Source organism: Anas platyrhynchos, chromosome 10 (genome assembly GCF_047663525.1).
Source record: "Anas platyrhynchos isolate ZD024472 breed Pekin duck chromosome 10, IASCAAS_PekinDuck_T2T, whole genome shotgun sequence".
Lineage (NCBI taxonomy): Eukaryota > Metazoa > Chordata > Aves > Anseriformes > Anatidae > Anas > Anas platyrhynchos.
Genome location: NC_092596.1, coordinates 9,893,420 through 9,909,144, shown reverse-complemented (window position 1 = coordinate 9,909,144; position 15,725 = coordinate 9,893,420). Strand labels below are relative to the sequence as shown.

At 40.6% G+C, this 15,725-nt stretch overlaps 1 protein-coding gene across 27 annotated transcripts in view; it reads right to left on the bottom strand.

The window, feature by feature from the left end:
- IL1RAPL2 (interleukin 1 receptor accessory protein like 2) overlaps positions 1-15,725 on the bottom strand; it is a 365,272-nt gene that overhangs the window by 17,219 nt on the left and 332,328 nt on the right. For all 27 annotated transcript variants that reach the window (XR_011811600.1, XM_072042782.1, XM_072042783.1 and 24 more), the window contains 3 exons: positions 13,915-14,044; positions 7,700-7,845; positions 2,086-2,229 (listed from right to left, as the gene is read on the bottom strand). Coding sequence is in view for 26 of the 27 variants with exons in the window: in XM_072042782.1 (XP_071898883.1) it covers positions 2,086-2,229; positions 7,700-7,845; positions 13,915-14,044 (420 nt within the window). In the remaining variant the exon portion in view is untranslated. The remainder of the gene's footprint in view (positions 1-2,085; positions 2,230-7,699; positions 7,846-13,914; positions 14,045-15,725) is intronic.

The following is a 15,725-nucleotide window of genomic DNA, read 5'->3' as shown; positions in this document are numbered from 1 at the left end:
TGTGTGCTAAGAGAGGAAGACAGGGACTGGGAACAGCGTGAACAGTCCCTGAGCTGAGTCCTGTCCCTTCCAGCTGCGTGGGTACCACTGCCCTCTCCAGCTGCCTCTATCCACAATGCAAGCAAGCAAAAGGGAGACAGAAGCAGCTCCCCAGGGCTCCCGTCAGTCCATATGCTTGTGCTACATCTCTGCAGTCCAGCTGCCTCTTCACAAGCCTCACATTTACAGGACGTTAACAGAAGGACCTAGCCATGCTCACCCACTGCTTGCTGTGTGCTTCAGATGCAGCACTGCTGGGGGCTGTTTTGTAAATGGCTTCCCTTACTCTTCAGTAGTGCTGAAATGTTTTGTCTAAAAGCAATGCTATGTACAACACAGGAAGTGAATGCATCCAACACTGCTTACACTGGGTATTTTTAACAATTGGATGAAGCAAATCTTTTCGGTTCAAAATCTTTTACTTTAAAGAAATACACTTATAAAACAGGATATGATCCTGCAATTGCATATATCCAGCTGGCTTCTCGCAGGACCGCTACATTTTCACTCTATAGCCTACAGAAGTAGGAAGAAACACACTTCTACACACTGTGACTTGTGCAACATTCTGCCTCCATCTTTCATTCGGCAGGATCAGAATGAGCTACAAGGCTGCAATAGCTCTAAAAGCTGGCACTGGAAAAACAAGAGGGTGATTTCAGAATTGTCATGCACACAGAATCCTCTAAGTACTCGTGAGTTCTCTTCTAAACAACTGGAAAATAAATCATGTTTCATGAATTAAAAAGTAACCGAACAGTGAAGTTGCATTAATAAAAATGCAGCAGCTTCACACTGAAAACACAAGCTAAACAAATGAAAGCAATCTGGAGGAAAGCTACCACTTCACGTCACTTCTGGTTGGTGCAAACCAAGGAATCATATTGGTATAATTGAAAGTACTACAAGCAAATTACCTCTAAAATCACACAATCTTACCCTTCACTTTCTCCTACATATTAGAATAAACATTGTCCAGTATTGTATCGTATGAGAAAAGCATAACTGTAGGCTTTCCCACTTGCACAAAGATTGAGAGAAGTTTCCTGACCTCTGTTCCTGCTATTTAACATTCCACTTGGATATCATTCCAGCCATCCTCCAGAACTCCTATGGATTTCTTTGCAGCCAAACCTTTTCACACTTCATCTACCCAGTGCTTAACAGAAAACAATTATTTCGATAAAGGTGATGCTAGCTGCAGAAAGCAACACGTCTGTACAACTGCCCATTGTTTTTGCACAATGGGGGAAATGTGTTCCCCGCTCCTTTTGCAAATACGTTATTGTTTCTAGATCCCATTCCAGACTGCCTACGTGACTCTTAAGTGCTGAAGTAGGCTATGAGAAGTACCTTTACTTGAATATTGTACTTTCGATCTTCAGCAGATACTAGTTATATGCACATTAATAGTATATTAACTATGCTATAATTCACTAGTATGATTCAAAGAAGTTGTATTTAGTTCACCAGGGCTTATTCCAGCTTCACAGGAGCAGGAACATTCTATGTTCAGGGAAATTAAAGCTTCAATTTAAAAAACAGGCTTAGCTTTAGGCACCAAACAGATCATATGCTACCAAAAGTGTGGGGGGAACACTGAAAAACACTCCATGCTATTCTTAAATGTAGTCTTCAAGCAAGCTGTATATTTCCATTAAATTGTTTTCATACTCACAATTAACTGAGGTAACTAGTTAACCTCCATAACAATTGACTTTTACTAGTTCCTAGAGTTAGTCAATAGCCTAAAAATAATTGATGGGGAAATGTTTAAAAGAGTTTTGCTGGGGAATCAGTTCACAAACAGCATCCAAATACCCATAACTAGGTCCTGAACATTTCTTCCTACTCCCATTTGCCTATGGAACGGACCAGTGACACTTCAGTGAACAGACTTTGATTTCAGTAGGCTTCGACAAATAGTCTTAGGGATTTACACTTTTGGGTATGTAGAAGTTTGAACTTAAACTAGAAATTTCACCACTTTGGACCTCTGAAATATTTCCAGTGCATAAATTATGAGTTTTCTGAGCAACTGCTTACCATCTGCTGCTTCATCTCCTCCAAAGTTCTGTCTGTAGAAGAGCATTAACTCTATGTTGTAGCACTTATAGATGGTCACCAGCAAAATAAGCAGAAGAAGGATGGCTCCCAAACCTCCAGCAAGCTCTATTTTGTAGATCAAATCTAAAATTACCAGGGAAAGACAAAGGTTATGATCTTTTTGAACTTTAATTGCTCTAATACGCTGTATAATTCCACGTAAAATTGCACAACTTCGTTATAACCACTGTAACATTAAGGATGCCTCTTTTTTTTTTTTTTTTTTTTTTGTGTTCATTACCTATTATTCAACTCCAACCACTCATTCCTTCTACTGTCTGTCTGAAATTGCCATCCAGAATGCATTTGAGGCTATAATCATAATTCTACCAGGGACTTATGTAGTGATTTTACACTGAGGATTAATCAACCTTTAATGAGCTTGTGGAGTTTGAAACTTCTATCTTGGCAGAGAGCATTAAATACTGTATGCAGCATGTGAGAATAGGTTTACTAGGCATATTGTACCCCATTTGGGAGACTCCAGTCCCCCAAATAATATTAAACTTTGGTTTTATATTTGTGGAGCCAGCAGATGAGCTGATGTAAGCTGTCAAGCCAGGACTTCGGCTGAATCACTAGTGAATGAACTGAGCATGTAGAGTGCCCAGAATAATGTGAGGAGCCAGAAGCACACACTTCAAGTTGTGGCGGCTACCAATGGAGTTCTCACATGTTTGTTTAGCACACGTTATACTTTACATGGGAACTAGTGCTTGCTAAAATTTCCTACTGGGATGCTTTTATTAGAAAACATCACAAGCAGTCTATCCCAAAGTACTTCACAAATCCATCCAAATGCAATTATCCATCTTTTACAGCTGGAGAAACAGAGGCCTGGAAGCAATGCGTTCGAGGTCATTTGGCAAACCAATGCCAGAATGAGATAAAAAGCCTTAAATGCAGTGCTCTATCTGACCTAAGATGCTAGCTTTAATAGTATCACTCCTTATCCTGAAATGTCCTCGGAACACAATATTGCTTGCAACACCACTTGGCATATTCCATTACCATAAAAGATAAAAGATACCAATTTGACAACAGCATCTATATTAATTAGCCTCTATATTATACATTAGCATCTATATTATAGCCTCTATATTAATTAGGTAAGATGTCATGAAGGTATTTGCTGCTGTGATAAATACAATATGAAGATATAAAAACTGTAATACAGGCAAGAAAAAGTTTTTGTGATCTTTACACTTCTAAAACTTAGGCCAGAAGAAATTACTGGTATGTCATTTGTGTCATTTTCAAGATAAAAAGCAAATTAGTTGTGTATCTTTTGGGGTTAGCCCTGCCTCACCATGCCTTGTATTTCAATAATTAACATCAGATGTCAAGTTATTCCCAGTTTACAGTATCTCTGATGTCTGTCTGCTGAGAAGCCATGGACTAATAGATGGAAAAAGTCTATTATAATAGCTATTTAATCTCTCTGAGAACAGGGAATTCATGGGACTTTTATTACACTGCAAGATAAAGTTAGCATATGCTCTGGGGAGAAATCTGGTCAAATAGAGAACAGAGTTGGTCAAAATTACTTTTCAGTGGAAAAAAAAAAAAAAGAAAACCTTTCTTGTACTGAAACTTTTCTACTAGGAAATTGGGATGATGGCAGAACTGACAGCTGGGAAGGAGAGAAAAGGATGAAGGCCATTCAATTCTGAACATTGCAGCTGACCTATGCTACCTTGCAGAATAAAGTCCAGGAACAGAGCCCGTTGTATTCTCTGATCTATGATCCACTTGCTGGGCAGTGAACACCCGGAGTTAAGCAGTTGACAAATCCCTGAGCACATTATGTTGCACGCTTTTGGAGTTTGCCTCTTTGATTTGGCACCATTTGAAGCGGTTGCACGTTACAGGACTCAAACAGCCCATCCGTGGCAGTGACTTGTCTACTCCTCCCCCAGCAAAGCTGGGTTTGTTGAATGACTATTTTTGCCTGTGCTGTGTCCTGAAGATCATCCGTAGCCCACACAGGAGCACAGACTTGAGTGGCAGCAAAATGGCAGTGAAAACACTAATTCCAGCTCAAAAAGTAGAACTGACCTCCCTTCTACACCTCCTCCTTTATTTGTCTTTCTGCCCCATAACTCTCCTAGGCTCCAGACTTCACTTCTGGTCTCCTTATCTCTATTCCCAGGCGGGGGCAATGGGGGAAACCCCACAAGCACTCCGTTTTCTTGCCTGTTTGAGCTCTTAGTCTCTTCTCTGATTAATGCCTTACCCCTCAGGTAGTCCTCACTGAAATCAATGGGGAAGGCAGTCAGGTAAATGCAACATTAGGAAAGGAGCTGAAGCTGGCCTTTGTGCCATAATGGTGGCTGAAAATTAATAAATAATAATATTCAGATAGGTTCTAACTTAAAATATTTTTGAAGGATCCAGCCACAGCTGATCGTATAGAGGATAATAGCCTTTAAAATACTAGAAGTCTCCTAAATACCCAGTAAGTGAAAGACAAATATACTTCAGAAGGTTCTTCACAATTTAATATTATATCAGCATCAAAAAACTTCTTGGTTTCCTGTAGGTCTTGAACAAAGGCAGCGTCCTTGAAAATAAACGTTGAGCCAACATAATTGTAATATTTACTTTTATCTAAATTCACTGCTTCTTTCCGCTAGGAGCACTGCTCGATTTTACTCTGCAGTTCCAGACAAGTTATTCATGTTCCAGGACAGTTATTTTATAGTGTACTTACACTTCAGTCAGGAAAATACTGGACTGTTTTCAAATTCATCTGAAGGGAACCCTGAGCTATATCCACAGCTAAGAATAAGTGGGTGTATATTGTGATCCCATGTAATTCAAGCATGGAGGGCAAACAATGCAAAGCTGGATTTGGTTCATTTTAAGTCAAAAATAAAAATCCTATGTGATGATGCATGATCTGGGGCTATCAATATAGCAGCATTCCTGGCTATCAGACAGCAGCCTGTATTCTTAAAAAGGGCAGACAACCTATAGCACTGTTGCAAGATAGAGCCAAAAGTGAGCTACCAACACCTCCTGCCCACCAGGGACAGAGTAGCCCTTAGCAGGTAGGACTTGAGAGGGAGAGACTTCTCTGACCAGGAGATGTGCTTCCTTCTTGTTGTTCCAAGTGCCCAAGCTGTAGGAATCCACGATCCTTTGACACACACATAGAGGATGCTGGTCAACAGCCCTCTACCAGTCCTGTCCAATTCCTGTCACAGGTCAGTAAAACTGTAATATTTCCTGGCTTGTGAATACTCTACAACCAAATCCAAGCCAAAAAAAAAGCTAGGATAAGAATTATATCAAGCTGCAGAAAGGAAAAGTTTGGTCAAGTATTAGTAAGAACTTAATTAATACTTTAAAAAACAAGCCAATGGGACAGGTCATCAAAGGACATAGTGAAAATACTGGGGATATTTTAAATGGCACTTTAATAGCTTGAAAATAAACTATCGAGAACGCCCAAGGGGAATATAAGCTTTCTACAGTCACATTTCAGAGAGAAATGAAATAGCGGCTGCGAAGTGATCCTCTCCACCTCCAAATTCTGTATTCAGCACTGCTTCTTCCATAATTTCAGCAGAGCTCTGAAATGTCTGCATTTTCTTGTTATAAATAAACCTAGCTTGTTATTCTAATATATGCAACACAGCTGAGCATTTACCAGTGTCAACACAGATATACATGCTATCAGTTGTGTATTTATTAGGTTCAGTGGATGGAAAGGTAGAACGCTTTTTGGCACTAAAGAGGCTAATCCTTCATCATGATGACCAGTTTCCTTAATTAAAGTTGTGACACCCTGTCAATTTATATGTTAAATAAACATTTGTGTGTGTTCTGCATCACAACTGCAGGCCCTTGTTTTTCAAGGTGCTTTGTGGTGTTTGTATTGTGTTTTGTCTCTATCACACATAAAGCATGGCCTATGTCACACCCTTCTTCCTGGGAGGACATAAAACTCTTGTGTAGGAGATCGTATAAGCAGAGTTGGTCCAGTTTTGGCAGGACTGAATATGGTACTTTTGCACATATAACCTGCTGCTCACAAGAAAGAATAGTAGACAAGGTTGTTGAGCCCAAAATTTCCTCTCCCTACTAGTTTGTGTTTTTTTTTGGTCTCAATACCATCTCTCCCTTACCTTTAATTATATACAGATTATCTGAGGGTACACGAAACACAGCACTTAGCATTCAACTTGGCTTTAGGTGAACCTGCTGACTGTGGTTCTTTGCCAGACTGAAGATGCTGGTGAACCTGGTCTCAACCCCATCTAGAAATGCCTCGGCTGGTCTTCCTGTTCCTTCACCTGGCTCTTGGTTCATTTGTCCCATGGTGACATCTACCTAGGCTCAGAGATCAACCTTCAGCATGCTCAGGTACTAACAGCATATTTAAACCTCCTTGTAATAGGGACACCTCTGTGGGATTTAGCTGCAAGGATGTGATGGAGACCACCAGCTTTTTTAACCAACACTAACACTGCAATCCACAATCTGCTGCTAAGGGGGTCCTTTGCCTCGGTGGTCTGAAAGCACATGAAGGACTGGAACAGCTCTCGCAGGTGTGCCTTGTGAAAACATCTCTTTTTCTCTTTTGGTAAATGATTTATAGCCAAAAATGACAACAGAGATCTGGACAACGTTATTAACGGTTTAGTCTATCTTCTGTGCTGACAGCTCTATGGTTTCACATTACTTTTGTACCCTGAGTGTGTAATGTTTCCTCACTCTCCCAACAGTTACTGTCTTACAGCTTTGGTGCTGCCTAAGACACTCATGTTACAGAGATTACAGTCAAATTTAAACGTCACTCTACTTACAAATAGAAGAGGTGATTGAACTAACAAGATAAGAACTGTAATGAGATACTGCTACTGTGCCTTATGATAACAACTTCTACAAACAGCACAGTAGCACCTTTTAATTTGGCACGTTCAAACCCAAATGGTTCCTGTTCTGCTACAGGTAACTTGTCAATAGTGGTAGTCCCTATTCCAGGCACTGTCTCCAGCGAAGTAATGCAACAATGAGGTAATTCTCCATTGATTTGTAGCTACCACTACAATGTTTTCATTCTCCTCTGCAGTTAGAAATCAAAATGCATGGCAATTATTTAAAGATTTCCATTTAAACAGTGAAGCTGTTTAAGGAAGTGGAGAAGTATGAGAACATCTGACCTCACAGCTGAGGTTCCTGTTGTAAGGAACAGACATTTTAACTCTATCACACAATTACCTCTGGTCTAGTCAGTCAACTCTGGGTCAAATTCATAGGTTGTATAGACCAAAATACTTCCACTGATTTTAGTGGGGCTTTATGAGTGACAGTATTCCAGGCAAGCACACCACCTGTGAGGCTGATTCACTAGTCACTAAAGAACAGTTCATGATTCTTTTTTTTCAGCAAATAGTAAACTGAAGCCATAGCACAAATGTACTTCAGCTCCAGCAAGCACCCAGGAGCTCAGCCTGGCTCAGACAGGTCAGCAGGACCTTTGCTACTGGCTGACCCATGGCTGCTGAGGCAAGCGAGATTACAGGAATAAAATACTGAGAATTACCTTTCTTCCGCAGAAGAACACTGGCATGTTTCCGCCCATTCCTGTTTTCCACATGACATGTATAGTTGGCCAGATCTGCCTCCTCCACGGCGTCAAAGATCAATGTCAATTCAACTTCTTTTTCTCCAAGATGTTCTCTGAGGAGTCTGAAAGGAAAGATACAACCTTCTCTTAGCTGAATGAATACGGGGTGAGAGATTCCCACAAGAACCATGACTTGTCAAGCACAAGATACAACGTTTTCCAAGCCTCCTTGCACACCTGAAGGAGAACTTGGAAAGAAAGAGACTTCACAAATGCAACTTTCCCAACAACCAAACCCTTTTATCTCCCCTCATGTCTGCAGCAAGGAGCAGGAGCAAGTCAGGAGGAATGTGGCAGTCAGCACAAGAGTTGCATGCTGCTTGTTTACTTCGGCTCCCCTGGAATTAACATGCTAAAAACAGTTCCTATTTTAAAAGGAGCAATAAATACTCACTTTCCAGAGAAGTAAATATGCCATGGCTGAGCAAATTATAAGGCAATATTTTAAAGGCTGCGTCTTGTGCTACATTTTAATGCAATCTTGAAAATCAATGGAAAGAGCTATGCTACTCTGGAATTTTCCACTTTTTTTTTTTTTCTCTAGACCTTGACTTTATAAGGGGACAGTATCAAAACCAAGAGCTCTTTGCTCCTTTGAGAGCACAAATGGGACATATGAAACTCCCCCGTAAGGAACAGAAAGTTCTATCAGAGTTTCAGGCCAGAGGTGCAGCCTTTTTGTGTCATTGTTCTAATACCACCATTAAAATAATGCAAAGTAAACGCAAGTATTTTCTGATGACATAAGTCTGAAAATAAAACGCACTGTTCTCTCAAAAGACTTATCAATTGCTCAAGAAAGTTATGGGTCCTTTGAGCAAGGAAATGTGATCTCAAGTATAACCTGCCAGGTTCATTTGATCCTGGTAGTGTATTGCTGCATGAAGGGAAGGGGATGAACATAAAATGTGCAATGCCCTCGCAGTTCAAAGCTTGTGAACTCACCATTGCACATAGTCCTGCTGGCAGTCTAGTATAGCTTTATGGATAAAACTGTATTTTACTTTATTTTACTACCCCAAATAAATCTTTCTTCCAGATATTGATGAAAGGCACAGGGGAAGACGGGTAATTAGCCAAAGTACTGTTTGTGTTGCATGGAAACTGTTTCTCTCAGAGAGCTTAAATTTTTCATTAATAACAAATACCAAATTTCTCTACTCAAGCCAAAGCTGTTTGGGGTTTTTAATGAACACAAGCATTTTCTTATGCCTAGTACATAATTTCATATAACAAACACAGATCTCCACATTTGATAACTAATCAGAAATGTGAGGGTGTTGACCTGAAATTCAAAAATGCAAGCCAGACTGCTACAAACCAAATGCTACAGAAAGATTTCATACAGCGCTTTGCCTTTGAAGGCTTCTGTGATCTGACAGAAACTCAGAAGACACACCGGGAGCACCCACAAATATTCACCTCTTTCACTACCGCTGTGTAACTTGCAAAAAAGGCAAATGAAAAAACAGTAGTTTAAGGACAGGCACGTGTGTTGCATTTGGAAACTTGAATTGCATCATTTCTGCAAATTCACCCTCACTTATTTCTGTATTTCTGCTTTTTTATTATTATTATTCTGGCCCCGACTCCTAGTGTTGAAAATAATGCAAGGAAGTCTGGTTTTTCATCATTTCTGGACAGGAAAGAAACCTCCCAGGACAGCCCAATCTGCCTGCAGACTCAAATCAACATAAACCACTGAGGATCAGATAAATCAATTCTCATTTACCTATTAATATTCCATTACTACAGCAAAATATTTTAAACTCAGGGAAGTCTTCCTTCTCTGTTGGTAAACAATACGCTTTACAAATTTTAGCCTACAAATTACGCTGCAGGGAACAAACAAAATCATTAACGTAGAAGATAACTGGGACATTAATCTGGAGCACTCCGTGAATGTGCAGATTGTCTTGTGTTTATTATAATGAGCATATTTTATGCACAGTAACAATTACGAAGACATTACAATTAAAATAAACTATTATTCTGAATCTATTTAAAATAATCAACCTTTAGCCTAGATTTAAATAATATATGGTCAGCTAAAAAGGAGCTTTCATAAAGAAGAATACGATTTTTCTTCACTTCTTTTCATGCTAATTGCTGTCTCTAGAAAGATCTCAGAATGAGATGTATTGGGAAAATGCTGACAGACAACTTAAACATTGTGCTGGTAGCAACGTGCAGAAAAGTCCTGGTGTTAAATCTTCCTGCCTTTATTATTTTATTTTTTTTTAAACCAGTCCTCTACAGCTTGTGCTACACTATTGGCACAGAAATAGAGTCACCAATCTACATTTTATTTTATTTTTTAGCATGTGCACAGCCGTTAGGTCATTGCATTTTGCAGTCGGTTCAGAGAAAGTGGAGCACAGTATTTTTGGGGAAGAAAAGGAATATAGCGTCAACAAGTTAGACCTTAAAGCAGCAATAACATTTGCTGAACATGCAGAAAATGAAGCTCTGTCCTTATCTGGGTTGGTGGGAACCTTGCCAGTAACACTGCCAACACATGCCAGTTCCGACAAGTTGAGAAAATAATGGCTCTTTTTTTCTGGTTTGATGAACAAACTGTAAGAGTAATTCCATCACTGAATACATACAGAAATCAGTGGTGCTTGACAACTCACAATAAACAGGATGGAGGGAGAGAGAGAAGAGATGGGTGAAGTGACAAAAATACCCAATGCTTTCTTTTTGTTCAAGCTGAAGCAATTTATTTGCTCTGAAACAAAACGTTTTGTCTACTGATGATTTATCAGTTAAGAAAACGTGAATTAAAAAGAACTGTAATGTCATAACTCAAATGTTTTCTTTGAAGAATAGCCCATGTTTCAGATTTTTCAAACCTTTTGTCATATTTTTCTCTGCATTTATGTACTAAGTCGAAACTGAAGATAAAATATTTTTGCTTTGAAACCATATTCTCCTCCAATTGCCAGGTTTTATCTGACCACAGATAGTAAGGCCTGAAGAAAGCTTCGGCTGGGTCTCTTTGCAGGACCAAATAATTGATTCCAAATTCTTACTGATTGGGACTTAGCAAAAAGGAAACTTTAATTCCTTTTTAGATAGAGGATCTGGACTGTGAACAGGGATAAGAACTCTAGTCCTTCCTTCTGGTCTTTACCAGTAGTCTGTTCCTCATTCTCTGCCCATAAATTGTCTACTTAAATAGTGTGAGCTTTTCAGGAGGGAGCTGTCACTTCCTCACTTCTCTGCAAGTACCTAACGTGTCAGCCAGGCAGCGATGGTAATTCTGCCTCCCTCCCTTAGCATCCCCTCCTAGCAGGGTACAACGTTCTCATCTTGTCTGGGTGTTTTGCACCCATCAGTTGACTTCCGCGGGTGAAAAGGCAGAATGTAAAATTAATCAGCAGGAGGAAATAAGGCTGCAGTTCCAAATGTCTCTATTCACATATTTCCATGCCTCTCAAACGAGTTAAACTATTTGCACTTTAAAAATGGTGAAGACAGAAGAAAAAAAGAAAAGAAACATGCTCTACAAACTGGGTGCTACGGTCATTTGCAAACTCTTCTGCAGTGCTGTCCGAAGAAGGAAAAGAAGCAACAGATAGGTGGCTGGGACAGTAAGATATACGCCTGAAAATAATTACTTGCTATGGCAAAGAGACGGTGTTGACATTTCCTGTGGGCTCCTTATATCATTAGGTGCAATGGACAACTCTGCAAGCAGGCTTAAAGGCTTTGATTCCTTCTCTAATAGCCCTGGGTCAATTTACATGGCATTTTTAGTACTGCTGTGAAAAGCCCACCTAGAAAAAGCAAAACTTTCTCCTTTTCCCCCTATGAATTTCTAACATATAAAGAGCTTAACTCAGGGGAAGACAAGGAGGTGCATTAGAGAAGGGCTTGTCACCTCTCAACCCTGCAGTACTGTCTGGTTACTTTTCATTATGAGGCTCTCTAATGAGGTCTAATAAATAACCGCAAGGCCAGAGCTGCATGTAGTACTTGTGGCAAAGCCTGTCCCCAAAACAAACAGTTCTGGGGGCTTGATTTTAATAGGATTGCTCAAGTCACATGCATCCTTATTTTGGTGCTTTCATAAAAGCAGGAAAATTGCCTGGTAATTACGCACGCTCCAGCATGCACGTGAGGGCTGGGTGCTCCCCAGAGTTGTGTCCAGGGTAAGGACAGCAAAAAAAATTCAGGGCTTTACTTTTAAATGTGTGAACTAATTTAACACAGGGAAGTAAAATGGTAGATATTTGCCGAAGGAACAACCCATGGCTTATTTTGGTCTGCTCGTAGCAATCCCCACCTACTTGTAGTTTTTCAGCATTAAAAACCCAACATGCTGATAATGTCACGTACAAGCACACTGATGGGAAAAGCATCTAACCAGCCAGCTTCCCATGGCTCATCAAACTTGAAACATACATGACATTTTTTGAAATCCATCAATAAATACGACTGGGTGGGAGATGCGGGCAGGCTTGGGGCGCTGATGGAACAGTCGGTGCCGCTTCGTTTCCCTGCAGCAGCAGAGCTGCAGCGGGATGCACAAACAAGAGCTGCTACTACGAAAAAGTCATTTGCGAAAAGTTACTCCTGCAGTTGCTATAGCTACTTCGAAATGAGAAACAGGATGGACTGTGGCACTGCTGGTAATGATGCAGTAGGTTGTGGTAAATGCTTTGAATGCTGGCTGGGATGCCCACAGGATTGGGTGTGTGAGAAGCAGCTTTGCTGAAGAGAAGCTGAATAGCGAGGAGTCTGTAAACTGAGTCAAAGCATCTTAACAGAGAGAGAAAAGGAGTCACTGCAAAATTAATTTGAAACACGAATATGGAATGAGATGGGGGCAATGAAGTACAAACGCAACTCTTTCAAACTCAATTTCACTAACAGAAATGCACGTCAAGGAAAACTTTGGAACGTCCCTGGAGCTGGAGGGCTCTTTAAATACAAACCTCAAGCTGTACTTCTGACGTGAAAGGAGAGCAAAAACCAAAACCACTCTGTTCAGATACCAGAGAAGACACAGTGCTGCTAAATGCTGATTACGTGCCATGGCAGAAGTTTCATGTAATTGTATTTTGTGGTCAGAAGCCCAAAAGAGGATTTTACACTTAAAGCCATTCTGATAATATTTGATAAATTCCATCTGTACACAATTAAGGTGCAACACCAGGTCAGTTATTTTAGTGTAACTTAATAACCAGTGGCTAAATGAGTGAACTGCAAATTATTGATCCAGAGATAAAGCAATGGAATCTTTCTCTCTGCCTGCTCTCCAAAATCACTGTTAGAAGAAAGAAACAACTCAGAAAACAGATGAAAAAAAGAAAAAAAGCATGCAATGGAAGATGCAAGACCTTAGCTTTCTTTATGATCCATTCTCATCATCTGTCTATAGGAGCTGGGACCACCTTGTCCAGTGTATAATCATAGCTTAGTCTTTCCTCAAAGAGCTATTAATCAGGTAATTATTCATCAGGGAAGATCAGAAGATGCTGTTATGTGCAAACTCCATGAACATTCATGCAGATGCAAGTATTTGTTTTCTTTACAAGTGGTACAGCAAATGATAACCAGCATCTGGACCAAGCCCTGCACAATCTTTGTATCTGACTTCGCACACAGTGACACCCATCTCTTAAATGGTAAACAAGGAGGAACAAATGCTGCTCTCTGAAAGCCCTGGTTAAGTCCTAGAGAGCTGGATCACGAGCAGACAACGCATTCAGTAGGAGAGAAAAAGTAGGGTGACTTTGACAGGAGACTATTCATCTCTGACATTAACACTGATGCTGAAATGAATGTCATCTTGCAAAGCCTGCCAGAAGGGCCGGCTGCAGTGGACAGCATGATTTCCATGCAGGACTAACATCGACCCCCAGAACACTCAGGAGATGTTTCAGCTACTGTCAGGGGAATCTGGTGACAGATTTTCAGGCACATAGATAACTACTGTGTCTTTAAAGTTTACTAACTGGAAGGATGCAACTCACACTGCCCTGGCTCCAAGTCATTCATCTGCCTTTAGACAGAAAATTGTTTCCACTTACAATTAAAAATGTGTTTTGAAAACAAAACCAAACCACAAACAAGCTTTTGGGATATGCAACATTTCTAACACTAAATACTCCAAAAAGTACCTGATTTCGCCTTCTCTGATGTGACCTTCTAATTCTTCTATGAATTTTTCCCCTTTCATCCAGTAGATCATGGGGCCTGACTCTCCGCTGAATCCAAAGAAAGCTTTGCAGGCCACAGTCAGTGGGTTGCCTGAGGAAAACAAAAAAAGAGAGGGTTAGACACATTGACATGGCTGCTATAAAGAGAATGACTAAGAGAAAACTTAATGCCTGATACACCTCCTCCCCACATAAAACTGGGGAAAAAAAGTGAATCATTGTAAACCTGAAGAACAGTGATGTGGATTTGCATCTGGAGGAAAACAGCTGTGAAAGGAAACTCAAATTATCCATCATTTCATTTTTTTCCCCAAAAGATGCTACATGATCAATTTGAGGGTATGGAAACGGTGGCAATGTAAGGTGTTATAAAATTGGTTATTAAAAAAAAGAAAAAAGATTACTTTGTCAGACTCCTGGGATGCCTTCCAAGACAGAAGAGTGTGCCCTAGTAGATAGGTAAATCACCAAACTTACTGCTGCCTAATCACTTGTAAAAAAAAAAAAAAAAGACACAGTGATAATTTCATCCTCACTTAGGTAGAAATCAAATGTTAATGAAGTCTTGGTAAGCTGTTCAGAGAGCTTTTAAAGATCCCCAAGCAATACATGATGCCAGTGAGCTCCAACACTTGTGTTGCTGTCAACAGGCTTCTGGCGAAGGGCCGAACTTCAAAGCATCGCTCCGGCAACACAGGAAAGAACTTCTCCCTTTCAGCTGTTCAAAAACACCTCCAGAAGAAAGAAAAGAGAACTTGGAAAATAATCAGATTCCTTTTCTCTCCAAGAATTCAGCATATACATGGCTTTTTGGTTGGCTAGGGCGTTAGTTGTACTGAGTAGTCAAAGACTGCCGTGCTTAGACTGCCAGGACAGATGGGTGTCTGTCTGCACAAAACAAAAACAGAAAAAAGCCAGGAGATTCAGGAGAACCATCCCCGCGCCCTTAGTGTGCAAATAAGCTGCTGCACCCCCTTTGTTTTTTTTACCCAGCAGAGGTGGTCAAGCTTACAAAGCAGCTGTAGAGGAGCTACATGGGAGGCCAGGCTTCGTTTCATGTCACTGGAGACATCTGCTGACTCCTCCAGGACTTGGATCAAACATGCAAAGCATTTTACAATATTTAGAAGCAATGTTTTATTATTCCAGCCGGCATTATTCAGTGCCAGCAGGAGACTCTTCTGACACTCAGGAACAAGCACACAATTTTTAGGAAGGGCTAGTCATTCGGAGCCTGTCACTTGGTTGAACACGGGCTTATGGTTTCACACGATTGACTTACTGTGCCTTAATCATTCACCTCTTGTCTGCCCAGCGGTGACAACTGGCTGTGTGCACGCTCAGAGCATATCAGAGCTGGGTGTTTAAGCGCCTTTGCCTAACCCCCCAGAGCTGTGCTAAGTCAACTACTTGTACTTGCCTATCCATTCTCTCAGTGCCCAATTTAAGACATGTCAAAAGAGTCTGATTATGCAGGAAGCGCAGCATTCCCAGCCACTGAAAATCAGACGCCTTTAAATTGTTTCCAAGAGCCAAAATTACAAGTCCTTTTCAAACATTAGGATACAGCCAGAAAATGTTTAAAGACCGCACTTGAGTCTGTGTCTCTCAAATAGCAAGAGACAGAAATGGAAAGGAAATCAGAGTGTTTATCCTGAAGCCGTGTCGCAGAACTTTTCATTATCCCCGCATTCACCACGAACCCCAGCGCCACAGCTGGCCACCGTACACATGCTGACGCTCACAGATTCACACAACGGGCTCAAATGTCC